The following is a 25,807-nucleotide window of genomic DNA, read 5'->3' as shown; positions in this document are numbered from 1 at the left end:
ATAGCCTAGCTAAAGTGGGAAGCTAGTTAAAAATGTGTTTTATTTATGCCTCTTTCCAAACCAACAAAAAGAGGGAAGAAAAATGTATATGAGCTCTGTTTCATCATCTGGGGTTCAGCACTAGTGTATTATCCCTAGCTGATACCATTGCAGATTTGACTTCAGTAAAGTCAAGCTCACAAAGTCCTCCAGTCTCCAGAATCATTATAACCAGGACATCCTGAGGGCCAAACTCTATATGACATAAATCATGTTTGGTCCCGAGGTTCCCCCCCCCACTTTATTTGTTTGTTTGTTTGTTTGTTTAACACTTATATCCCACTCTTACTCCGAAGAGCTCAGAGCAGTGTACATAGTTATTATCCTCACAACAACCCTCTGAGGTAGGTTCGGCTGAGAGATACATGACTGGCCCAGAGTCACCCAGTGAGTTTCATGGTTGAATGAGGATTCAAACTCAGGTCTGCAGCAGATGGGCACATCTACCAAATCCAATCAACAAGAAGTGAAAAGGATCAAAGATTAGATTTAACTTAATTTTTACTCTGACTTTGAATGGGAAAATGTCACTGAAAAGTGATTTTATACAAAACCAAAATATTTGCTTCCAACACACATACACACACTTTATATCTTTGTGTTATCTTTCCATGCAAACTGCTTTGTTAACTGTTTTGTTGAAAAGCAATGTCATCTTCATCATCATACTTAAGAAAGGGAACATGAATGATTGTTAAATATATAATTAAGCACTCTAGTTGCTTTTTTTAAAAGTCCACAATAGACAGATAAGGAGATCTATTCAGAACATGCATAGCAAAAACTGGATCTCAAATACAAGTAGTCATGAGATACTTAGCGGTTTTGCAGCTCACCAAAGTTACACCTTTCTAAGGAAGGAAGGAAGTATAGTGGTTCTGGGATAATTTTGAATAAGAACAGATTTGCCACATTACTGATGTGGAGCAGCCAACACTCTAGAGATGGCATTAATTGGGATTACAGATTGGCTTGACATGTAATGGACTTTGCCTCTGGCTTGATGCTTGCCAAACTTGTCTGTAATCCCTGGTAATGGTCTCTAGGGGGTCTCCATCCTTCAGTAATTTGTTGTTGATACAGCAAGTTATTCACTCCTTGGTACAAGAGCAAAAATGTTGATTATTCTCACTGTTCTTCCAAGTAGCAGATACAATAAAATATATTTTAAATTTAAAACATATTTAGGTTCTGGGAAAATTGAAATAAAGCAAATGTTTGCTTTAATTGTTGAAAAAGAAAAAGAAAACAATTTGAAAGACTGAAAATTGCATTTTATATTCTGTTGAACACAATGGTAAAATTGCATTGATTCAGTTTGATATGGATTAAGCCTACATTAGAAAGTAAATTCCATAAAATTAATGGGACTTGTTTCTGAATAAACATAGCTAGGTCTGAGCTGCATACCTCTTAACAACAGAAACATGTAGGATAGATAAATAATGTGAGACATTCATGTGTCAGCTCTTGTTTTTATTTCCCAGCAGACGAAAAGATCTTATATGAGAACTTGCCATGTGATCTGGCTGTATTCTATATGATGCCATATTCAAATATAATGGGAATGAGTGGCATATTGCCACAAACAGCAGCTACACTGTATCAAATAAAATATCTATTTCTGAAATAGCTGAAAGTGTTATGATGGATGCATTACTGGAGCACCTGCAGGTGAGAAGGAGGTACCAGCAGACCCTGGTTAATTGGCACATTTTATTTATTTATTTATTAGATTTTTACACCACCCTATCCAAAGGCTCTGGGTGATGCACAGCAACAAAACAAAAACAAACTATCATTTAAAACAACCATCTTGAAACATATAAAAACAAATTAGAAAACAAATTAGAAAAACAAATTAGAGTTTTAAAACCATTTTAAGAGAGTTTTAAAACCATTTTAAGAGAGTTTTAAAACCCTGGAAGGCCAGACCAAACCAAAAAGTATTAGGTGCTCTCTTAGGGGCCAACAAGGATCCTAAACAGGGGTGTAGCTAGGGGAAAGGGGCCCACGTTTGCCCCTCTCCCTGGCGGCCACTCAGAGTGAGGGAGATAATGAAGAAAGTAGGGAGGGGTGGAGCTGGAGCTCAGGAGCTGGGAGGCCTGGGTTCTTTGAACCTATCCTCTCAATTATAGCTACACCTCTAATCCTAAACAATGAATTTCTGCCGGGAATGCATGCCACAGTCCAGGAGCAGCTGCACAGAAGGCCTGGTTCTGAGTCACCACCAGACGTAGCAATTATAACTGGAGATGGACCTCTCCAGATGACCTTAATGTGCGATGGAGATCATACAGAAGGAGGCGCTCTCTAAGGTAACCTGGCCCTAAGCCATTCATGGCTTTAAAGGTAATAACCAGCACTTTGTATTTTCCCCAAAACCATATCAGCAGCCGGTGCAATTGTTTAAGTACAGGCATAATATGGTCTCTCTGGAGGCCAGTCTGGCGGCCGCATTTTGGACTAACTGAAGTTCCTGAACACCATACAAAGGCAGCTCCACACAGAGTGCATTGCAACAGTCAAGCCTGGGGTTTTGAGATCATTCTTTTCAAGGAAGGGATGCAGCTGACGAATCAGCCAAAGCTGATGGAAGGTTCTCCCCACCATGGCTGTTTCACAAAAAACTGAAGGGGAAAAAACCTAAGGGGACAACCCCCCCTCCCCCAAAAACCTGTCCCAATATAACCCAATGGAGCAGAATGTTTATGGACTCTCAGAGCAGTTAACCAACAACCAGGTTAAGCTAATGGAACCCTGGTGAGGAGGAGGGAAGGAGGACTTGAAAAAAAGAGTGGAGATTTCTGAACTTGAAGAGAACTCCCTCAAGACAGTCATAAACCCTCCTTCTTCTGAGGGAGACAGGTGTTTAAAAATTCCACCATGCTCAGGCACAGTTGTTTAGGTAACACATTCACATCAGGGATATACTGTTGCGGGTCCATACTTGTAAAACAAATCAGCACTAAGAGAGAGAAAACTGAATCAGGTAATTTCTGTAAAGGCAAAACATATTTTTAAAACTGCTGACATACTGTAATCCCAGAAGGATAAATCCAGAAGTAGCTGCTAAGAAGGCTAATTTTAAAAACTAATACTGTAGTGTGGATGGCAACTGCAGTAAGAGAGAGAGATTCCCCACCACCATAATGTATGGAAATCTTTAACTACCAACCACTATTTTTCAGCTCTGAGAGAAATGTACTCAAATTCAAACTGTGTTTGTGAAATCATGGCTCAAACTACCTTGCGGTTACAGCACACTTTATGACAAATTAAACACACTGATTTACAGCAGATCCTGGATGCATTACTTGGAAATAAGCTCCATCCATTTCTATTGTACTTACTTTCAAATACGTGTGCTTGAGATTGCAACGTAGAGCTCCAATGTACAATACTGATTTTTTTAAAAATAATAATCTCCAAATCCATTTAATTTTAATAACAGCAACAACTAAACTTCATACCATACACTCAGCCTTTGTTAGATATGCTTACCACTGTAATTATGGGTGGACAAAGCAGCATGCCTGCATCCTACGACTCACTCCCCTCTTAATCAACATCAGCCTCAATCAGCCCTGCTATGTAATTTAAGACAAGTGAGCTGCAGATGCAGACAGAGAAAAAAAAATATCCTCAACATACACATATTCAAACCTACCTTCATAAGCAGAGCTACTGAGTTTTTACCAATTGTATCCGCAGCTGAAACACAGTGGGGTGGAGAGCATTCATTCACAACCACTGAAAGTTACTGGATGTATGATGTTTCCAGTGTTTTGTTAGACACAGCTGCAGATTGCAATTGCCAAAATGTTTTCGGTAACACGGTATTCAGTTACAGTATTTGGGGTGTTTACAGCCTTTGGAACAGGAAAAAAAAATCAAATCAAAAGCACCTGCATACCACTGCAGACAATTTGACACTTCTAGCCTCTTATTTTTCTTTGCCTAGCAGCTGCAACTATACTAGCTTGTAAAATACCGAGGCAGGATAACTTTTATGGTGAAACTACATTGACTTCATTTATACAGAAAGGTAAGAAGAAGATACAGCACTGGCACTGACAGTTATATCCAACTATACAGGGTCATAGGTAATAGAAACATAATTCCAGCCATTCCTGTCAGAAATCTGTTGCAGCCTGTAATACTTTTTCTTATTTTTAACAATGCCTGTGGGATAAAAATAAGCAAAAGCAAAGGGGTGAAGAGGAAAAAGAGAGTATTTTCTTTTTCTAGAGAATCTGGGAGCAAGGATAAAAATAAATACATTTAGGTTTTCAATAAAAATTTAATTTTATCTTTAAAGTAAAGTCCACTGAAAAACAATACAGAATTTATTGTTGTTGTTGTTTACACAGTCAGACAGGTGTTATTGACTGGTTTGTTTTATCCAGACATCAAGTCCTTCCCAAAGACCTGGAATGGCTGAATTTTATTATCAATGTTCTTGCTGTTATTATTATAGATATCGTTGCAGGATATAGGTTGTTCCCAGTAAAGCTGCTTTTTGTAATTGGCTGATGGTGATTACTGTGGCCCCTATGGTGTTGAGGTGCTGCTCAAGGTATTTTGGAATTGCACCTCAGGTGCCAATTACTACTGGGATTATTTTGGTCTTCTTCTGCCACAGCCTTTCAATTTCGATTTGTAGATCTTTGTATTTTGTCATTTTTTCTATTTCTTTTTCTTCTATTCTGCTATCCCCTGGTATTGCTATGTCGATTATTTTAACTTGTTTTTCTTTCTTCTCGACTACAGTTATATCTGGTGTATTGTGTGGCAGATGTTTGTTTGTAGTCGGAAGTCCCATAATATTTTTGCATCTTCATTTTCTACAACTTTTTCAATTTTATGGTCCCACCAATTTTTGGCTACAGGTAGCTTATATTTTTTGCAGATGTTCCCATGTATCATCCTTGTTACCTTATCATGCCTTTGTTTGTAGTCAGTCTGTGCAATCTTTTCACAACAGCTGATTAGGTGGTCCACTGTTTCACCTGCTTCTTTACAAAGGCAGCACTTGCTGTTTGTTGTTGATTTTTCTACTTTTGCTCTTATTGCATTTGTTCTTAGTGCCTGTTCTAGTGCAGCCAATATTAAACCCTCTGTTTATGACTCATTTGCAACAGCTGCCACAGCAGCACCCTTAGCAGCCAGCCAGCACAGCCATAAGCTCAACTAGAACAACATGTTCCGCCACATTTTGTCTGAATGAGTATACCTTGCAATGGGAGATGCAGATTGGCCAAAGCAGTGAGTGAAGCACAAGTTAGTCCAAGGCCAGACATGGAGCTCATCTCACAGCAATCACCAAAAAAAAAATTTTATATATATATATATATATATAGAGAGAGAGAGAGAGAGAGAGAGAGAGAGAGAGAAAACAGAGCTGCCATTGTTTCTCGCCACAACACCATCTCACAAACAGACCAAACCACAACTTAAGGAAGGTCTGTCTGTGTCTGGATAACACTATGGCCTCAGGTTGGTGTTGGGCCCTGGCTGACAGCCTGACACATGGGTCAGGGTACCAGTAAATTGGCCATGGTGGTGGTGTGCATATGTGTCTGTTTTGAATTGGGTGATTCATGTTTCCCATTGTTCCCTATGGGCAAAAAAAGCAGAGCGCACACCAAAAAAGCAGAGCGCACACAGCCCTGCCTTGGAAAAACAACACGGCATACGAGAAGTGCACACATTCTCCCCCAACACAAAACACCACATTTTGCCAAACACACAGTCCAAAGATGTCCAAAAAAGAATAACTGACCCAGGATTCACTGCAAGTCACAATGCACTTGCAGTGCCTTGTGTCAAGTCACAAGTCACAATTCCTGCACTGCAGTAACATCATTGGCACAAATTGCTCTCTCAGCCATAAGTTCAACTAGAACGTCTTCAGCCAGATTTTGACTGAGTGAGTACATATTGCAATGCAGAATACAGATAACAGAGCAGACCAGAGCAGTGAGTGAAGCACAAGTTACTCTCAAGGCCAGACATGGAGTTCATCTTTTACCATGAGAAGAAGTCTTCTTTCTTCTTCTCCAGCATAAGTGTACATCCCTGCCTGGTTGCTTGTGTATGGATAACACACCATGACCTTACATTGGTGCTGGATCCCAGCTGACAGCCTGATACATGAGTCAGGGCACCAGTCCATATATCATCATTGGCCATGGTACTGTTGTGCATGTGTATCTGCATGTGTCAGCAGCTCTAATAGGAAGACTGTGACACATCTGGATTCGGGGTTGGCCAGGGTGGGGCAAACTGCCAGTGGTGTTGCAGTGGGTGGGGATGACCATGAGTCACTCACCCTCTGGGTAGCCCAGCAGGTGAAGGTTGGCCTTCAGGGAAACCAGTCACTCCATCATATCAGTGTCCAAGTGTGAGTGGTGGGGTGTCACCACGCCCCCCCAGCAATGGAGAACACCCTCTCAACTCTGAATGCTGCTTGGCGAGCACGAGAGGAACCATCTGACAACCATCACCAAGTCTGGCCTGACTTGGCAAGATGTTGCCCAAAACTGGAGCAGTTCCATCTCCCAGCCTGCCACCATCTCCTGCAGGTACTGCAGCACACATTGCTCAGCACTGCTGCAGGGCTCAGTGGGCTCCTCCCATGCCCCTAGCAAGGTGCCAAAGAACCCCTCCATGAACCACCAGGTGGAACACAGAGGTAGAAAAACCAGCTCACTTGGCCCTACCAGAGACACCACACTGCTAGACCGGGAAGCAGCGGTGATAGTACTGCTGCTAGTGGTGGACTGCGCATGAGCAGTAGGCACTCCAGCACCCTCCTCTTGGTTGCGCCCTGGCCTCCTACCCTCAGCTTACCTAATCTTTACAACCAGGAGTCCCTCCTCCTGGGAAGCTGGTCAGGGGGACCACTTTGCCCTTCATCCTTGGTTAACATAGTCAGGACAAAACATGCTCTGCTGATTTACCCAAGGGTGTCCATCACTCCAGTCCTCAGCCAATGCATCACTCCACTTCTCTGCTGCCTTGCCAAGGCAGTTTTTTCCTCAGTGGCCAGTGTGGTCTGGAGCTCACCTATCGTCTTCTCAAGGAGACGAGAGGTGGACAAAGCCTGGCTCATTGTTGCTGTCCTGGCACCCAAGCTGTTTGTGGCAACAAATAACATCTCCAGTGCCAAGACAGCCTTGAAAAGGAGTGCCTAGCCCTGGTTGGACAGGTTGCACACTTCCAAGCCACATCTCCTTGCCAAGCCATGGATGGCCAACTCTTGCTCCTGCAGGCGCCGGAGCAAGAGAAAGGTGGAGTTCCAGAGGTTGGAAACATCCTTAGGGATCAGGTGTTCAGTCAGGCTCAAGCTACCACTGCCTGAGCGTACGCCTACCCTTTTCACTCCAGTGGAAGTAAGCTGCTTTCTTACAGCACTTCCCCACAAGAGCAGCCGTGGCAGCAGTAGGATGGCACCTGCAGCGGGAATGTCTTGCCTAGCTGCAGCGCCAGAAGGGCAAAGTGCATCCTGCACAACCAGGGTCATAGTGTGCACCACACAATGGATGAACACAGACATTGCTCAGCTGCCTTTGTGATGTTGGTGTCATTGTCGGTGACCATGAACCCTCAGTAAAAGTTTGGCTACCTGGACAGCCATTCTTCCACCTGGTGGTGATTCATGGCCGCTGACAGCTTGGCTGTTGTGTGCTCAGTGTCCAGCACCTCCACATGCAGCACAGCCCACTTGTACTTCGCTGCATGGGAGAGGCTGGCCACACCACCATCAGTAGCTGTCCCCTTGCACTCCTGACCCCACTAGTGCATCATGAGGGACAGGAAGGTTGCCTACCTACAGATCCGCAGTGAAGTGCATGAAGGTGTCAGGCACTGCTGTGCGGAGTAGCCCCAACATGGCCTCCCTGCATGTACAGGAAGGGCACTACTTGCCTGCTGAATGTGGTGTGTGAAGGGATCTTGTAGTAGGGGGCCAGCAGTTGGAGCAGCCAGCAGAACTGCGTTCTCCACCACCTGCGTTCTCCATCACCTGGAATGGCTGGTCATCCAAAGCAATCATCTTGACAATGGCCCAAATGATGAGATGATGTCCAGGTGACTATACTGCTTGCCCATCAATGGCACCCACTATGCAGGCAACCTCTGCTTGGGAGCAGGAGCAGATGCCTTGCTGCTATCTCCAGGCCTATTGCTGCTAGCAGGAGCAGGGACCCCTGGGTAATGCTGTTGCATGTGCTGCAGTATCACTGTCCCAAGATGCTTGGGATCCTGACCCCTTCTGACTGTGTCCTATAGTAGATGCAAACAGCATGGTGTGGGTCACCAGGGCAGTGCTTAAAGTGGTTGCACACTCTTGGTCCAGAACCATTTTGTTCTTGTTGGTACTGAGGTTACTGGTTTGTTCTGGGGGCCGCCACCACCACCGCCCTCGGTCCGGAACTGAGAAGGTCGAGGAACAACTGGAATGACTTCCCCTGCTCCTCCTCAGTCTCAGTCAGAGGGGTTGCACTGCCCAGGGATTGGGGAGTATGGAGAGAGCGTTCTGACTGGGCTCAACTCCTCCCCTGCTGCCATGGGAAGAAGACTTCTTCCATGACAGGGGAGGACCTCCGCCTCTACTTCTAGCTCAGCTGCCACAGGCAGCTGCACTGTGGGGCCAGGCTCCTCCAGAAAGAAGAGCCTGTGCACAACCACACCAGCAGTGGGGACGACTCAGGGAGTAGGCCCCTCTTGCGGTCACACTCCATGCCCAGCAGCATCACCCCTCCCTTTTGCTTGCTACTCTGCTCCTGGCACTGCTTCACACCCACCCAGACATCTTGGGTTTAAAAAAAAAAATTAAGGGTGTGTGGAGTAAGGGGGTGGTCTATTTATGGACTGTGTGTCACACACAGAGCGATCTATAGCACTGTGGTGCACACACAGAAGTTAGGGAAATTAAATCCCCAACCCAAATAAAGAAGCAGGCCTTATGGGGGTGGTATTTTCGGAGGGGACCGGGAAACAATGGGGCAGGTCTAAGTGAAGGGAAGGCAAAGAAGGGCAGGAGATTACTGTGGCCTCTCTCTAACCCACCCCTCCTGTCCTACAGTCCTGCTAGTCAATCCCTCCCTTTCCCCAAACTAGGCCCTATGTATTTAAAGAACACTAATAACCTGACCAAGGTGGGGGTGGGGTGTCTCGCCTATCTGGTATATTCGGCTGAGGCCTTCCAGAAGTGTCTTCGGCTGGAGACTGCCAGGTATACCTCTCGAAGGCACTCTTGGGCTGAGCAAACACAGGGACTCGACAGCTTGGGGAGAGGGCAGGTGGGCTGTCAGGCACCCACCCACCCAAACAATTAAAAAAATTAACCCCAAAAAGATAATCAGTGCGAGCCTGGCATGCTGGGCACCACTCACCGGCCTACAATAACCAAAAATTAATCCAAGAGGCAGCAAGCAGACAGCAGCAGCAAAGGTGGCAGCAGGGCTGCAAAATACCCCAGTTATTACAAGCAATGAGAAAAACAAATAAACAAGGAATAAAATTCCAAGAAGCACCCAGTTAAAGCCTAGGGGCTGCTGGCAGCATTTAAATAACATTAGAAAGAAAGAAAAATCAAAGCACCCCAGTTATTAAAGGGGGCTGGCTACAAGCAATGAGAGAGAAAAGAAACCACACAAGGAAATAAATTCCAAAAAGCACCCAGTGAAGCCACTGGGCTGCTGGTATTATTTTAAAATAATTAGGGGTGGGGGAAAACAGCACATACAGCACCCCAGTTATTAAAGCCACAGTGGGGTGGCTACAAGCAAGAATAATAAAATAAAATTCCAAGCAGCACCAAGTTAAAGTCACTTGTGCTGCTGGTACAATTAAAAAAAAAAAACCCAGAAAAAAAAAAAGCACTTGTTGGCACTGCAAATTAAAAGGATAATTTTAAAAAATAGAGAGAGTCAGATAAGCCTCTGTCTGTCTCTCCACTCACAGTGGGGGCCAGGCAGGCAGGCCCAGACCACCACCACCTTTGCTCTCAGTGCTGCTGCAGCCTCTTTCCTGATGATCTTCTCCTAAGGCAAAAAGCAATGGCTCTCTCTGCCTCCAATCAGTCCCTTAAATACATTTTGAAAATCCCTCCTTTGGCCTCCCCCTCCCTCCTCCCTCCCCACAACCAATGGGGGTACAGTTTCCCATGCCAATACTTAATTTGAATGAAACAAGCCAATCAAGAAGCAAGGAGTTCTCAAGCCAATCGGAAGCCAGTGCCAGAAAACCAATCAGCAACTGAAAAACACAAAGATGGAATGGCACCCATGAAGCAAATCACACAAATCAGTTCACTATGAATAAGGGGTGATTTGATTTCTTCTCAAATCAGCCCCTTAATTTAAGGGGCGATTCAATTAGTGGGTGAATCCACAAATCGCCGATTTGTCATGAATCGACTCACACATGAATTGAATTGCATATCCTTAGTTCCTTCAGTTCTTCACTGCAAAACAAAACAAAACAAAACAAAAATGGGGAAGAAAAATACATAATTGATTCAAGCTCCTGCTTTTTTATCTGTATTGCTGATGATCAAGGTTATGTGGACCTGCCACTGACTCTGTGATGAACCCCTGTTGACAAGCTGCATAATAAGCCAGCAAAGAACAGAAGCTGGTCCATTGATGTCAGTTCTAATCCTCCTACAGTTTCATTAGTGCCTATAAATAAACTCTAAGACTTCATCCTGCCAAACCAAGAGCTGAGGAAAGTATGTAAAATACTGGGAAGCTAAAAGCTAAGATACAGCAAGGAATAAGAAGTTTTTCTGCATTAGAAACTGCATATGGCACATGTACATAAAATTAAAGTAATAATTCTAGAGATTCTAAAAATATCTAATAACCCAGAGATGGTAGAAATAAGCACCCATCTAAGACTATCACAGCTTATGTCATCAGAATCCCTTAAGGGATTCAAAATCCTATTATGGACAATAAGAAGCACATTATTCTTTATATTATTATATTTTGTTATACAGCACTGCTGTGCTTTGACTGCAACTTGACAAATCACTATATGACTATAGTGATTTGTATATTGGAGTTGCATCAGTATATGCAACTCCAAGACATATTTAAACAGTATTGTAATGTGGAGTGTATTCAGCCTGCACACTTCAAAATTCCATGGTGAATTCAAAAGCAGTGAACTGTTTATATAAACAAAGACTCACAGAATGAATAATTATTAAAAAGATAGAATGAAGTGGCTAATCCACTAGGAACATTAATCTATAGGGCATTTTAAATTCTGCTGCTGCTTTGCTTCTAACTGCCTGAGATCAAACTCTAGGATTGTGGTTTGCAGAGGGGTAGCCATGTCTGTCTGTTGCAGCAAAAATAACAGAATGTCTTATAGCAATAGCAATAGCAATAGCACTTACATTTATATACCGCTCTATAGCTGGAAGCTCTCTAAGCGGTTTACAATGATTTAGCATATTGCCCCCCAACATTCTGGGTACTCATTTTACCGACCTCGAAGGATGGAAGGCTGAGTCAACCTTGAGCCCCTGGTCAGGATCGAACTTGTAACCTTTTGGTTACAGGGCGGCAGTTTTACCACTGCGCCACCAGGGGCTCATTTGCACTTTGGCTGCATTTGCACAGTCACAAGGATCCTGGTTAAAAAGTTAATCAAGATTAATGAATTAATCAGGATTAATCACTCCAGTTAACCAGCATTAAACCAGGATAAATAACCAGGATTCAATCATGGTTATCTATCCTAGTTACTGAGGCTATTCACATGATGGGAGGAAATCGGGCTAGCGGAGGCTAGCCCGATTTCCTCCCATCGTGAGAACCACCGGGCTCGGCTGTGAGTCCAGTGGTTCTTAAGTGGGTCACCTGCTTAAGGAGCCTGGCAGTTAAACCGGGTTTGCGGACTGAGTGCTCCGCAAATCCGATATTTCTGATTGTGAGTTGTTGCAGCGTAGCTCTGTGGTGCAACTACTCAAGAGGACACCCCTGCCCGGGAGGCTGAAAAGCAGCCTCCTGGCTTGGGGGATCTCTCCAGCATGCCCTGCGCATTTGCGCAGGGCAAGCTGGAGCTTCCAGGGGCCGTGCAGCCCCCGAACTCCCCAGCCCCCTTCGGCTCTGTGATGAAGCTGGCAGTCATGTGGGCAGCCGCTGCTGCCGCTGCCCGGAGCAGACTGACTGCTCGTCTGCAGGGAGAGCAGGCTTAGCCCGCTCTCCTTGAAAACCCCCTCATGGCTCTTCTCACTAATTGTGAGAAGAGCCTCACTGATTCACTGAAGAGGTTTGACCAAGATTGCCCTGAAATTCTGGGTTCACTCTATCAGCTCTGCTGGGCTCACTAATCCTGATTAACTATTTAACTAGGATTCTTGTGACTGTGTGAACACAGCCCTTAAAGACTAAAATTTATTGTAGTATAAGCTTTTGTCAGCTGCAGTCCACTTCATCAGATGCATGACATGTTCAATCCTATGCAGATGTACTTGGGGTAAGCCCCACTGGGACTTACTTCCAAGTCAGCTTGCATAGGGTCAGGCTGCATATTACAAAAGTGTTCGTTGTGGTTATATACTTTATAATAACCAGATAGATAAGTGCTCCTAATCTGAGAAATAACCTCCTGCCATTATTATGCCCATCTATCCCCACTCCCTAGCTGGCATCTTGCACTGACTGCTGAACAGATTACAAAAAAATTATGTCATAGAATAGTAGAGTAGAAAGGAATGAGAAGTGATCTGGCCTGTCCCACCCAAAGGAAGAATATTCAGTCCCCACCCCCACCCACCGCCCACCACATATTAGTCCATGAAATCACACCACATATCAGTCCATGAAATCCAATATTATCTTTAATCATGAAAATGAACCTATTATTGATGCCAAATATGCTCTAAAGGCTATTCGTAAGAAATATTGGGCAGGATCCAGATAGCAGACTAAGTTATTCATGACTACATCCCACTGAAATAAATTTATTAGTCATGACTAACTTGTCTCATATATTTCCATGAATGAATTTGTTTCAATTCAATATGAATTTCAGAAATGACATACGATCATAAGCGGCTTTAGCAATGGCCTTTGCTGCATTCTTCTGAAAATCTGTAAGAGTGGAAACTTCCGTGAAGGCAAGTAGTTTTCTGAGACCCCCTGTCTCCTGAATCAATTGCATAGTATCCACATCCTCAAGACAATTTGCCACTACTCCAAGAGCTTCCACATGTAGATCATTAAATTCCTAAAAGTTACAAAATCAGAGACATTAAATGAAGACAAAAATATGGATTGCAAAGTGCTACATTACTGCCATTTGTGGTGAGTGGCCTGCCCATTAGGCAAACTGAGCAATCACCAAGACAGTGGATTGGCTGCCTCCACTAAACCAGCACCAAGTTCACAGCCTCCCCAAACATCTCTCAGTGGTACCCTGCCAACCGCCTCCACCACAATTCCTTTCTCTCCCTCCACTGCCACTCTGGCTGGCTGGGGAAGGAGCTGCAGGCAGTGGATTAACTCCTATAGAGTGATGGCCTAGATATACCTGCACTTTATTAGCCTCAATGAAATTACTGTCATGTGCTGGCCTGGAACATTTCCACAGAGATGCTCTAAGCCAGCACTCTACTGGCATTAGCAGACTTCCTTCCACTCTTTTCAAAGTTGGAGCAGAGCAAGCAAATGAGGAAAGCTGTGGTGACTATGGCAAAGGCAAGGTAGGGCCCCTGCTGGGAAGGGGATGGAAGAGAAGAGTGAGTGGAAATCTGGGCTGGTGGGTGGGAACAGCACCTCCTAGCATACCTCAAAATGGACTTTACATCTTGGGAAACAGGTCGCAGCAGGTAGATCTGAGCTGGGAGGGGGCATCTCAGAAAAAGCTGCTCTGCATGTCAAGGTGAAACAGCAACCCACTTCATTGCCTCAGGTGCTGGTGGGCCTTGGGTTGCCACTGATTTTTGACCACATGTTATGGTACAAAGTATGCCATTCATTAGGCCACTCTTTAAAATATGTTTATAGCTTTCGTATGTTGTATGAAGATACTGTTCAAAAAGCACTATTATTGTCTTTGGGACTATGAAAAGAGATGGCAATCTAGGGCCATTCACTTTCCCACGCAACTAGAAAAAATAAGCTAGAGCAGGGTGTCTTCACCTTGGCCCCCAGATGTTTTTGGATTACAACTCCCATCATCCTCAGCCACAAAGGCCATATCTGGGGATGATGGGAGTTGTAGTACAACAACATCTGGGGGCCAAGGTGAAGAAACCCTGAGCTAGGGAGTCAGTGAGCTTGTGCATACGGCCTCTGGAGGCTGCTGCTAAGGGCTGCGGGAAATGCAGGAGCTCGTCCGCATTCCCCAGCAGACGAGCAGTGGCTGCCCTCGCCTCTGCTGCACCATGCACCCACATGAGTGGTGGTGCGGCAACAGCAGGAGCTGGGAGCGGGATGACTTCCCCCTCCTGCAAGCCAGAGTGCCACATGGCACGACCATGGTGGTGGCTCTTGTTACTGCTCCTTCCCCCTCCTCACTGCCAGAAGCCTTTTAACCCAGTGGTGATTGTGCACACAATCACTGACTGAGGTTAAATGAACCACAGGTTTAACCTCAGCTAAACACTGGGTTAAAAAGTGGAGCTCAAGTGTTCAGGGGCAGACGACACGAGCCACCTGGGTTACCCTGGACGGCTCGTGTTGTGTGAATAGCCTCAGTAAGTATTTGGTACAGAGAAAAATCTGTCTTTATTGACTATACCTTTAAAGTTTAGGTTTTCAGTTTATCATACTTTCAAGTGGAGTTTGAATGTTCAGACAATTGGCAGAATTTTTTTTGCTGCCCAATTATTTATTCACTTGCTAGATTTTTACCTTGCCTTTTCACTCTATACATAGTGCTCAAGGTAGCTAAGAATAAGAAGTCCCCTTGATTTTTTAAAACATTGAATGCTTGTAATTATTTTATTTGTGGATTGTTTTTAAGTAATGCTTAGCTACCTCAAACACTCTATATAGAATGGAATGAAGGGATAAAAATCTCATAAAGAAAAGAACAAACCAGGAAGCAGATTTTAAAATTATTTTAAATAAATATTTATAAAACTGCAGATCGCAAATGCTTCCTTAAAAGAAGCATTCCCTCATGTGTGAGAGAAAAGGGGTAATGCCTCTCTTCTAAGAATATGCTTGCTATTAAATCAACTAAAATAAAAGAATTATGTTTTTTTCCTTTGGAATGATTGCTTTTCCAGATAGGCAAACTTCTACAGATTTAATTGATTAATTTAATGATTGAGAACACACATATTATTAATCAATGTTTTAAACTGAGTGACAGATCCCATTTTAAGTAAATGATACCTTGGTTTCCAATATCTTGAAAAGATGATCTAGTCCTTGATTTTCTCTTAGCATCACTCTAGTTTCTCTATCAATGCTAATGATACCTAGAGTTTTGAGAGCTAACAACTGAATAATTGGATAGTCAGACTTCAGAAGTTCCAGCAAAGGAGGAATCACATTTAGGTCACGAACTGCAGCACGACTCTGAAAATCCTGTAGTTTTAAAAAAAGAATTATATAAGTGATTGGAAAATATAACAATGTATAATATTGTCATTTTGCAAAATGAACATCTGAGTAGAAATGTAGTTAAATAAGTTATTTTGAAGCTGTCACTTGGTATGCTGTAAAACAATACATGACATGAAACAATACTCAGCAATCCTGTCGTAGATAATTTAACATGCATCATCAAGATTTAATTTAATGTTACATTTTGAAGTACTTTTTTTTGGGGGGGGATCACCTGGGCTGCAAAACTTCTAATGCAACATATGAATCTTACAAAAAAGTGTCAAATGCTGTTTGATAATTTAATCTGAATGTGAAGATATCTACACACTTCACTGCACTTCCACTGCCCAATTTTCTTACTTTTTAATAATTGAATATAGTTTAAAATTGTCCTGCTAAATATTTCTAAACTTTCCTAGCATACAGATCTTTGAAAATGGATGGCTGCTATGTGGCATTAAAATGATAAAAACAAAACGTTATGAGTTAAAAATAGTATCTTGTGCAGGTTTCTGTGCAATTTCCCTTATCAATCTAAGCAAGCACCAGGTGCAGTTGTCCAGATACACCTTACAACAAAGACAGCTAGATTGCAAAAGAAGGAAAACAGGAAAATGTGATTCAGAATAAAGACATGCTCTGATGCCCTAGAAAAGATTGAGCTGTGAATTGAATTCATTACTGAGTTGATTCACTTACAGCCTGATCTGCAGTGCAGTAAATTGGAGAACTTGGACTTAAGCCAGTTTGATACCATTGAAGTCAATGGAGCTAAATCAGCTTAAATCCTAGTATTTCAGCTTCACTGGATTGTGGATCAGGCTATTAGCCTCTGAAAAGAACTCTCATACAAATGCACTATTCTTTTGCTAACCAGCATATGGTGACATTAACACTGATTGTGAAAGTAACCAATTACAATAACCTCCCTTCCTTTATTAAAAGGAGCTGTCAAAAGTATTTACCTAGAGTTAAGATGATGTGCAAAATCATGGTGTGTTATGCAAGAATAAGGCAAAAACTATTTCTGATTCCACCTCCCAAAAAGACAGACATTTTTGTAATGCCCTTTGGAAGGGTCAAACAATTTTTCCACACAGCGGAGAGAGGATGGATTTTATGCATTCTAGTCCTGAAAACACTTTCCTTTATATGCATGCAAATAGAATCTGCTCTCACTCAGGCTATGCACATTTAATTGGAAGCAAATTCCATTGGAATCAATGGGACTTACTATTAAGTAAATCACCTCAACCCAGTGTGAGAAATCCACACACTGTTGGCCATGGATCTCCCTTTCACAATTGCAAAGGGGTCAAGGAGAACAAAACAATGGAGGCAGAGCGGGGAAGTGTGTGCATAGTGTGACAGTACCAATCAGCTTTGGATGGAGAAGTGGATGTCAGCCCGCTGCCCTTCCCTCCCTCTCCCCTAATACTGTATGCTTTGGTAGTTTGTTGGTTCAATAAAAAAATCTTGTCCTAATATGGGATGAGGATTGTTCCAGATGACAGTGCTGACCGAGAGGGTTGCTTCCTTGAGCACAGCAATGGGTACGTAGCCTTTCCCTGCATTTCCAGTTCCAAAATTATTGCTGGGCAGAGAAGATGTCTTTGAAAATGAGGTGGAAGAAATATAAAGGTCAGGGTAAAAAAAAAATTACAATATGATTTGGTATCACTAGTAGAAAGACATGAGAAAAGGCGCCTAAGCGTCAGCCTATTTATTAATTTAATTTAATTTAATTTATATACCGCCTAGTATAAAAATCTCTAGGCGGTGTACAGAATTAAAACATAAGATATAACACATTTAAAATTCATAAAAAGATAAAAATCTTAATAGATAAAAACACATTAAAACACATTAAAATTTAAAAATTGAGTCTCAGTTGAAGGCCTGGGAAAACAGGTACATCTTCAGTGTCCTCCTAAAAGCAAACAGAGAAGGAGGTGCTCTTATTTCAGCAGGGAGTGCGTTCCAAAGCCCTGGGGCAGCCACAGAAAAGGCCGTCCCAAGTTGCCACCAAATGAGTTTGCGGCAACCGTAACCGGACCTCTCCAGATGATCTTAATAGGCGACAGGGTTCATGACAGAGAAGGCGTTCTCTTAAATACCCTGGACCTAAGCCGTTAAGTGCTTTATAGGTAATAACTAGCACTTTGTATTTCGTTCGGAAACCTATTGGCAGCCAGTGCAGTTCTTTTAGAATCGGTGTTATGTGGTGCCTTCAGGTAGATCCAGAGACCAGTCTGGCTGCCGCATACCAATTGTACTTTCCGAATCACATACAAAGGCAGCCCCATGTAGAGTGCATTACAGTAGTCAAGCATAGAAGTTACTGGTATACGAACCACTGTTTTAAGGTGACTAGTCTCCAAGAATGGACATATCTGGCATATCAGCCAAAGCTGATAAAAAGCACTCCTGGCCACAGCCTCAGCCAGGGAGAGTACGGGATCCAGGAGCACACCCAGACTACGAACCTGATCTTTTAGGGGGAGTGTAACGCCATCCAGAACAGTCCATCTCTCGGATCCCGACCCCCTACAGACAGTACCTCCATCTTGTTTGGATTCAACTTCAGTCTGTTATCTGTCATCCAGCCCAATAACGCCTCCAGGCAGGCAGTTAAGGGGATCATGCCATTTCCTGATGATGTTGGTATAGAGAAACAGATCTCTATTTCTACAAGTTGCATTAAATGTGTAGTCTATCCTGCATGCTTGTTTTTTTGTAAGCTAAAAGCACAAAAGGTCCCAATCCAGACAGGGACCATGGTCATAGGGAAGGATAATTACGATCCCTTCTCCTGCTGTAGTCCTGATTAAAATCCCTCCTCCGCCCAAACGGGGGCCATTTCCTCTGAGAGTGAAGCTCTCCTTGGCACCACTGCAAGCTTTCCTCCAGGGCAGTGGTGTAGTGCTGCAGGGATGGGCAGAGACACAGTCCTGGTACTTTCCCCCCTTCAGGGTCTCAGCAGGGCCTTGGCTTTCTACATGGAAGACCTTGGCTTTCTACATGGAAATAGTGTGCTTGTCTTGATATTCCAACCATTTATTATCATTATCATTATCATTAATTATCATTATTATCTGTCTTGGGAATATAGAAAGCTGCCTTATACTGAGTCAGACCACTGGTCCATCTAGCTCAGTATTGTCTACACTGACTGGCAACGGCTCTTCATGGTTTCAGGCAGGAGTCTTTCCCAGCTGCCAGGGATTGAACCTGGGATCAGTCAGCATGCAAGTCCTATGATAGGCTAGTGTCAGGACATCCTAAAACAAATGACAGAGAAGGCCCACTAAAATGCACTGGTTCCTTCTAAATGGCCATAGGAATGCATTTCCAAATGGCCAACAGCCATTCAGTGTATTCCATAGCCATTTAGAAGGAACCAGTGCATTTCAGTGGGCATTCCTTGTCATTCATTCTAGTACGTTCCCTAGAGTCTATATGATCCTCGACTTTTCGTAATTGAACCCTCCAAATTATTGCATCTTTCTTGAGAGGGGTGTGGCCATTGGGGTGGGAGTGGCCATGAGCTATGGCTGTCAGGATGGGTGTGGCTATGGGGGCTGTTATGGAGAGTGCCTGCACTTCTGAATTTGCAACTACATCATTGTTCCAGAGACAAACAACAACTGTGGAGGCCCCCAATCTGGATTAGAGCCATGGTAGGAGGAAGCTTATCCTTTCCCTCCACACCATGTTCCTGATCCAGATCAGGGCCTCCTACATCTGTAATTTCCCTTGGGGCAAACAAAGACATGGGGCCAAACTATGCTTTTAATATAAAGTGTCACTTGGCCTTGAATGTAGCCCAAACCATACAGATGCTTCAGACACTTCAGCAACTTTCCCTGAATTATATGCAGTCAGGCCCCAGTGTGTCCTGATTTGCTGTACATTTTTACAAAAAATATATGTCATGAAAACATGAATGTGAATGAATGCAACTTTGAACTCACTGAACTCTGGAGAAGATAGACCGGGGTGGGGGTGGGGGGCAGGGTCTTAGGATTGGGACTGTAGCAAGTGGGCAGAAGGTTTTAACCTTTTCCATTCATGCTGTGCTCCTGGCAAAAACTGCCCCCTCCCCCATTTACACTTTGCCCCAGGAAGGAAGCTTGGGTAGCATCTATGAGCCAAGCTACATATTACATTACATTAATTGCCTCGTTTGATGTCCGTATGTGTGCACATGCCTGTTTTCATTTAAAATAGCAGCTGCCAAGGAGGGCAGCAGAATTGGAACCATGGCACATAGGGAGTGCAGTTTAACCCTTTACCCTCATGCCATGGTCCCAATGAAAATCGCCCTTCCTTTGAGGCTGCTATTTGCCTCTGGAAGAAAGCTGGCATTGGCACATTCCTGGAGCAAGTAGAAGACAGTAGATGGGGGAAGGGGGCAATGTTTGCCAGGAACACCGAGAGAACAGAAAAAGTTAAAAAAAACAAAAACAAAAACCTCTCTCCAGCTGCCACACCCCGAATTCCGAGACCCAGCCTCACCACCACCAGTTGCTATTTTAAATGAAAATGCACACACACACACACACACACACACCATATTTAACATAATGTGCTGTTTGGCCCGAAGCCACTGAAAAAGACCACAAGGTTGAAATTTGTTTGGCAGTTTCAATTGTTATTCTTGCTCTGTGTTGTGAGTAATTAGTCAGAGTGCTTGTTCATGACATGTTCAAGATATCCACAGCTTAAAGCAATATGAAGATTTTTATTACAGTTTTATAAACTTTTATAAAGGCAGTCACGATGCATTTGTTCACTCAGGTTTTTAATTAGATGTTGTTTTAATTGTGTTTTAATTATGTTTTAATAGTTTTGACTTTTAAAATTTTAATTGTTGAAATGTGTAAATCTTTTTATTGGTTGTTTTTATTGTTTTTTAAACTGCCCAGAGAACTTGTGTTTTGGGCAGTATAAAAATATGATAACAAACAAATAAACAAACAAACATGCTAGTGTTTGATTTATAGAAATGCTTGTACGTTTGTATGTGATACCAAAGCATTTTATACATTCTCACCCTGGTGTTTATATTTCTTACATTTGTCTTTGTTGATTAGGAACTACCGGTATCACTTTATTCTTTTGTATCAGTTACCTTCTTGAGAATGAAATACCTGGAAAACTTGGTATAAATGAAATAACCATACAGCTAGTAACTAATCCTGAATTACAAACTGAAGATTTACAGGGAAAGAAACATTACTTTGTAACAATAAATAGAAACACCATCACCTGTACCAAGTTGTAGATGCATTCAACACAATTCTTCTTAACGTCAGGGTCAGGACTACTTAGCAGCCTGATAAGTGGTTCTAATCCACCTTGCTCAAATATTTGCACTTTACTGTTATATTCAACTGCCATATGTACTAGACAAAGGCTAGCAAACTCGTGGGTGACTACATCTTCTACAGCACAAAAAGAAAATACAGCAATTAGATATTAACCAGCACAGTAAATGCTGTGTTGATCGTTATCAAAATGTCATTAGAAACTGTTAATCTCATCCCCCACTTTGTTATACTCATAAGTTACACACACATACACACTCACTCTCTCTCTCTCTCTTAATGAAAATCTTTCAAGAAACCATAGTTTTACAAAAACTATTTGAAGCTATTCCCACGATTGGTAGAAAGCGGGCTAAGGGAGCCTAGCCTGCTTTCTACTGATTGTGGGAACCACCAGGCTCGCAGGTGGCTAGCCAGTCTAATGCACCCTCCCCTTAAATGAGATTTGCTCTGTTAAACACTTGCTCTGTTAACCTCATTTTCTTGCTCTTGTGCTGCTGTGGCACGCAGCGACACACAAGTAGACCCCTGACCGGGAGGCTGCAAACAGCCTCCTGGGCTCGGGGGTCCCCCCAGAATGTCCCACACACTCGCGCAGAGCATCCTGGGACTTCCCACTCCCAACAGCCCCCACCAGCTCCATGACGGAGCCGGTAGTCATGTGGGCAGCCGATCCAGCCGCCCCAGGGCTCCGGGCATGATCGTCTGCGAAGAGAGCAGGCTAAGCCCGTTCTCCCTGCAGACTTCATCGAGGCGCTTCACAGTAATCGTGTGACACGCCTCCTTGTCAAATGGCAAAAGTAAACAAGTATTTGCACAAAATGGCATTGCAAATTACCTTCTGGTGCCAAGCGAGCTATAAATGCACTTGTAACATCTAGCTGCCTTAACGATTTTTTCACATCATCTAAAATGAAGCAAATATAGATATGAAGCAATATGTTTAGTTAACTGAAGGAAGACAGAGTCCAGCAGAACTTTAGAGTCAGACTCAATGCTATATTTCAATCTTACTCATTCTCTGATTGGTTTTGGAGCAACTTCAAGGGTGAAGCATTCTGCTCTAGAGCGGACAGGAGAAATACAGAGAGCCTAAAAATCAAGCAATTTTTTAAAAAGGCTGATATTATTTGTTTGCTAAATAATATGAAATGCAAAATAATATTTTATCAAAGAATGAAGAAAACTGACAAGTAATCCCATTCACTAATTTTAGCAAAATTTCTGCAAAGGTTTTTGGTTGAAGCCTGTTTAAAAACCAATTTTCAAATGCCCCACCATGATTTTTATTTTTATTTTTGGGAAATGGTCACTGTCATCTGAACATACCAAGTTGCCTTAAACTGAATAAGAATAATTGCCCCATCTTGGTCAGCATTATCTATACTGACTGACAGCAGTTCTCCAGGGTTCCAGACAGGAGTCTCTTCCAGCTTTACCTGGAAACACCAGGGATCCATACCGGAGACCTTCTGCATGGAAAGCAGATGCTCTGCCTCTGAGCTATGGCCCCTGCCCTAATACTCTTTTCAAGTTTCTGGTCCATTTATAGAAGTTATATTGAAATGTGGTGCTTTAATTTCACTGTCTGATATCCAGACTAACACTGTGCTAGTACAACAGTGTGGAGTTCCATACTAATACTGTGCCGTCACATGGGGGAGGGGCTATTTTTTGACAATCTCCCATTCCCTCCGAAGAGCACTGTACATCATGGAAATATGTCCCTGAGAGTTTCCTGAAATTTTTCACCAAATATGTTATACATAATTTGCTATTTTATTAATTACCATTTTAAACTACAGAATTCAGTGTTAAATGTAGCAAATACGACTACAACTCATATTTATATACTGCTTTTCAACAAAAGTTCCTGAAGCAGCTTACACACACACACACAAACACACACAAACACACACAGTTCCATGTCCCCAAAGGGCTCACAAACTAAAAAACAAACAAGATAGACACCAGCAACAGCCACTGGGATATGGCCAATTGCTTTCTACCTGTTAAATACAGAGAATCACCACTTTTAAAAGGTGCCTGTTTGCTCAGTTAGTAGCCATCTTATTATTTTTAATTACTGAAATGTTACATATTACAGGCAACAGTTATGTTCTTTACTGCCTGATCCACATCCTACTTAAGCTGAAGTGCAAGCCTGACAAGTCCAACCAACCCCATGTATAAGTGGTCAAGGAGCCCCACTCCTCTCAAGTCCAAGAAGAATGTGACCCCCTTGATAAGTGATGCATTCCAGGCTACCAGCAGGGCAGCATCAGGATCAGCCTCAATCCCAGTGCTTCACAAGAGCAGCCTTACCCAGTGCATGCCTGAGCAGGGCTGCTCACGTGAACAGCCTTACTCTTTGTAATTAGTGTAGGTCAGGCCTGCACAATCCAAGACACACCAAACCAAATGCAAACCTATCAGCCATGTACTGTGGCCTACCATGTGTTTAATAACCCCTTGCAGTCTCAGGCAGTCAACAAAAACAGAAGGTTTATCAAGCTCCTGGTGGGCAGCCATATTTGATTGGCTTGAGTAACAAGTTGTGTTGGCCTAGTCTAGGCTGACTTTTCAGTCTCAAGTACTAGTTTGTCTTTTTCTGTATAGCTCCTTCTCTTTGATCTTTTCTACACAGTGAGAGCGGATACCTCCAGTTTAGCTGCTGGAAATATTCCATCACCATGATGATTCAGCAGCCTTAAAATTTCAGATAAATTGCTATTGCTAAAATCTAGCATCATTCTGGTATAATTTCATGACTTATACTTAATATTATACTTAATATTAAGCAGATGCTTAATATTGCTATCACATACAATTGCAAAAAACCATGTTTACAAGCAGAAAATTCCTTATAGACTCCTTACTATGAGAAGCCATGATTCCAACTGCCATGGTGGCATTTCTGCGTACAATGGGGTCTTCATGTGTAACCAATTTAAATAAAGGTTCCAAGGCTCCAAGTTCAAGAAGAGTTAGCTTGTTTTCTTCACCTGTGAAGCAAATATTAATGTCAAACTACAAAATGGAAATTTATTCATGCACCTATTCCATAAAAGCACCATAGTCTTAGAACTCAGATTTGTCATTATTCTTTTATAAACCCTCCTTCTCCCATTGTAGTTTCTCTAGCTTAAATAATAGGAGCTGACATCCTAACTTAATTACTCAATGGGAATCCCATTGAAATTAATAGGACAGGTAAATAATGATTAACTTGTGCTATTAATTTCAGTAGGACTTCCGCTTAGCGGAAGGGCTTAGGACTTCCGCTTAGTCAGGATGTCAGTCAAGAACACAGTGTGAATTATTATAAACTACCTGTAGATGTATAATAAAGGTGTACCAAATAAAGGCAAGCATTTGGGCAGTGTTCCCAGTTACAGGAATCCTAGGTGTTGTTGACTACAATTCCTATCAACCCCAGCTAAAGGCCACTGCAGCTTGGGATGATGAGAGCTGTAGTCATCAACCAAATAAAGAATCCCTGTCACAGGGAATGATGCATTTGGGGATGTCTAGTGCTGACTTTACATGTGCCTGTTTCTGAAAGTGAGTAATGCTTTCTCTAGATTACATAGAAATTAAAGGGGAAAGGCTTGAGCATCTCAAAAACTGACTTGGCCTGTTCTCCAAGGCATTTTCCAGATTACACGCTGCAACATACTCATAATGTATCCTCTAACTGGCCCTCCGTATTGCCTGTGTTTCCACATTGGTGTCGCTGCATTGTCAGCAGGGTGCCATTCGCATTTCCCATGCCTTGATTTGAATTTTAATGATGCGTTTCTGCCCTACAACACTGTAAATGTGCTGCAGGAAAGTAGCTTTCCATTGTAGGGAGCCTTTCCCTGCATTTTATGCATTGTAGCATTTTGCAGTATGGACAGTTATTTGCCCCCCACCCAACCCGTGCTTGCTTCCTCCGCCCCCTCACCGCGGGGAGAGAAACAGGCAGGGAGAAATCTCGGCTTTCCCTTCCTTTCCTCCCCAGAGATCCCAAACCACACATCTCCCTCCTCCTCTGCTTGCTTCCAACATAACTTGAGCTTGTCAACACAGAAGGGGAGGGGAGAGCAGCTGAGCAGATTTCTGAATCCAACCCTTTCTCATGCACTTTTTACTGAAGAGGAAGCCCATTGAACTAAATCATTTACTTCTGTGAAATCCCACTTGCTTAAGAGGGGGGGGCTGTCAGGGCAAGGCTTGGCTGCCCCCCACCACCCCGAGCGCTGGGCTGAGAGAAGCTGCTGGCTCTGGTGCCAGGGTGAAATGACTTGTGTGTGTTTGTGTGCGTGCGTACGCAAGCAAGAGGAGGCTGCTGAAGCCTAGGCTCCTCCCTCCCTCTGTACTCCCTTGTATGGTCTCCAGTCAAGCAGCCACTCTAGACTAGCCGGGCTGGCTGAAGGGAGTGTGTGTGTGTGTGTGTGTGTGTGTGTGTGTGTGTGTGTGTGTAGGTCTCTCACTCTCTTTCTCTCCCCTGATCAAACACCAGGGAGGAGAGCTGGTCCTGTGGTAGCAAGCATGACTTGTCTCCTTAGCTAAGCAGGGTCCACCCTGGTTGCAAATGAATGGGAGACTTGATGTGCAAGCACTGTAAGATATTCTGCTCAGGGGATGGAGCTGCTCTGGGAAGAGCAGAAGGTTCCAGGTTTCCTCCCTGGCATCTCCAAGATAGGGCTGAGAGAGATTCCTGCCTGCAACCTTGAGAAGCCGCTGTCAGTCTGAGAAGACAATATTGAGCTAGATAGACCAATGGTCTGACTCAGTATATGGCAGCTTCCAATGTTCCTCAGCAATCCGATCTTGTTTGTTTTGCTTGGAAGTGCAAATACACCT

At 43.2% G+C, this 25,807-nt stretch overlaps 1 protein-coding gene and 1 long non-coding RNA gene across 4 annotated transcripts in view; one reads left to right on the top strand and one right to left on the bottom strand.

The window, feature by feature from the left end:
• The window catches only part of ARMC3 (armadillo repeat containing 3), a 102,534-nt gene that overhangs the window by 44,280 nt on the left and 32,447 nt on the right, over positions 1-25,807 (bottom strand). For 2 of the 3 annotated variants that reach the window (XM_053260701.1, XM_053260703.1), the window contains exons 4-8: positions 23,836-23,961; positions 21,795-21,863; positions 20,898-21,073; positions 15,411-15,605; positions 13,110-13,293 (exon numbers count right to left, since the gene is read on the bottom strand). In XM_053260701.1, coding sequence (XP_053116676.1) covers positions 13,110-13,293; positions 15,411-15,605; positions 20,898-21,073; positions 21,795-21,863; positions 23,836-23,961 — 750 coding nt within the window. The remainder of the gene's footprint in view (positions 1-13,109; positions 13,294-15,410; positions 15,606-20,897; positions 21,074-21,794; positions 21,864-23,835; positions 23,962-25,807) is intronic. The other variant, XM_053260702.1, reaches the window with a different exon arrangement.
• The window catches only part of LOC128329458 (uncharacterized), a 118,349-nt gene that overhangs the window by 64,952 nt on the left and 27,590 nt on the right, over positions 1-25,807 (top strand). The gene's annotated exons all lie outside the window — the stretch shown is intronic.

Source organism: Hemicordylus capensis, chromosome 6 (genome assembly GCF_027244095.1).
Source record: "Hemicordylus capensis ecotype Gifberg chromosome 6, rHemCap1.1.pri, whole genome shotgun sequence".
Taxonomy (NCBI): Eukaryota; Metazoa; Chordata; class Lepidosauria; order Squamata; family Cordylidae; genus Hemicordylus; species Hemicordylus capensis.
Note: the sequence above shows the minus strand (reverse complement) of the source record. Positions and strands in the feature narration are given on the sequence as shown.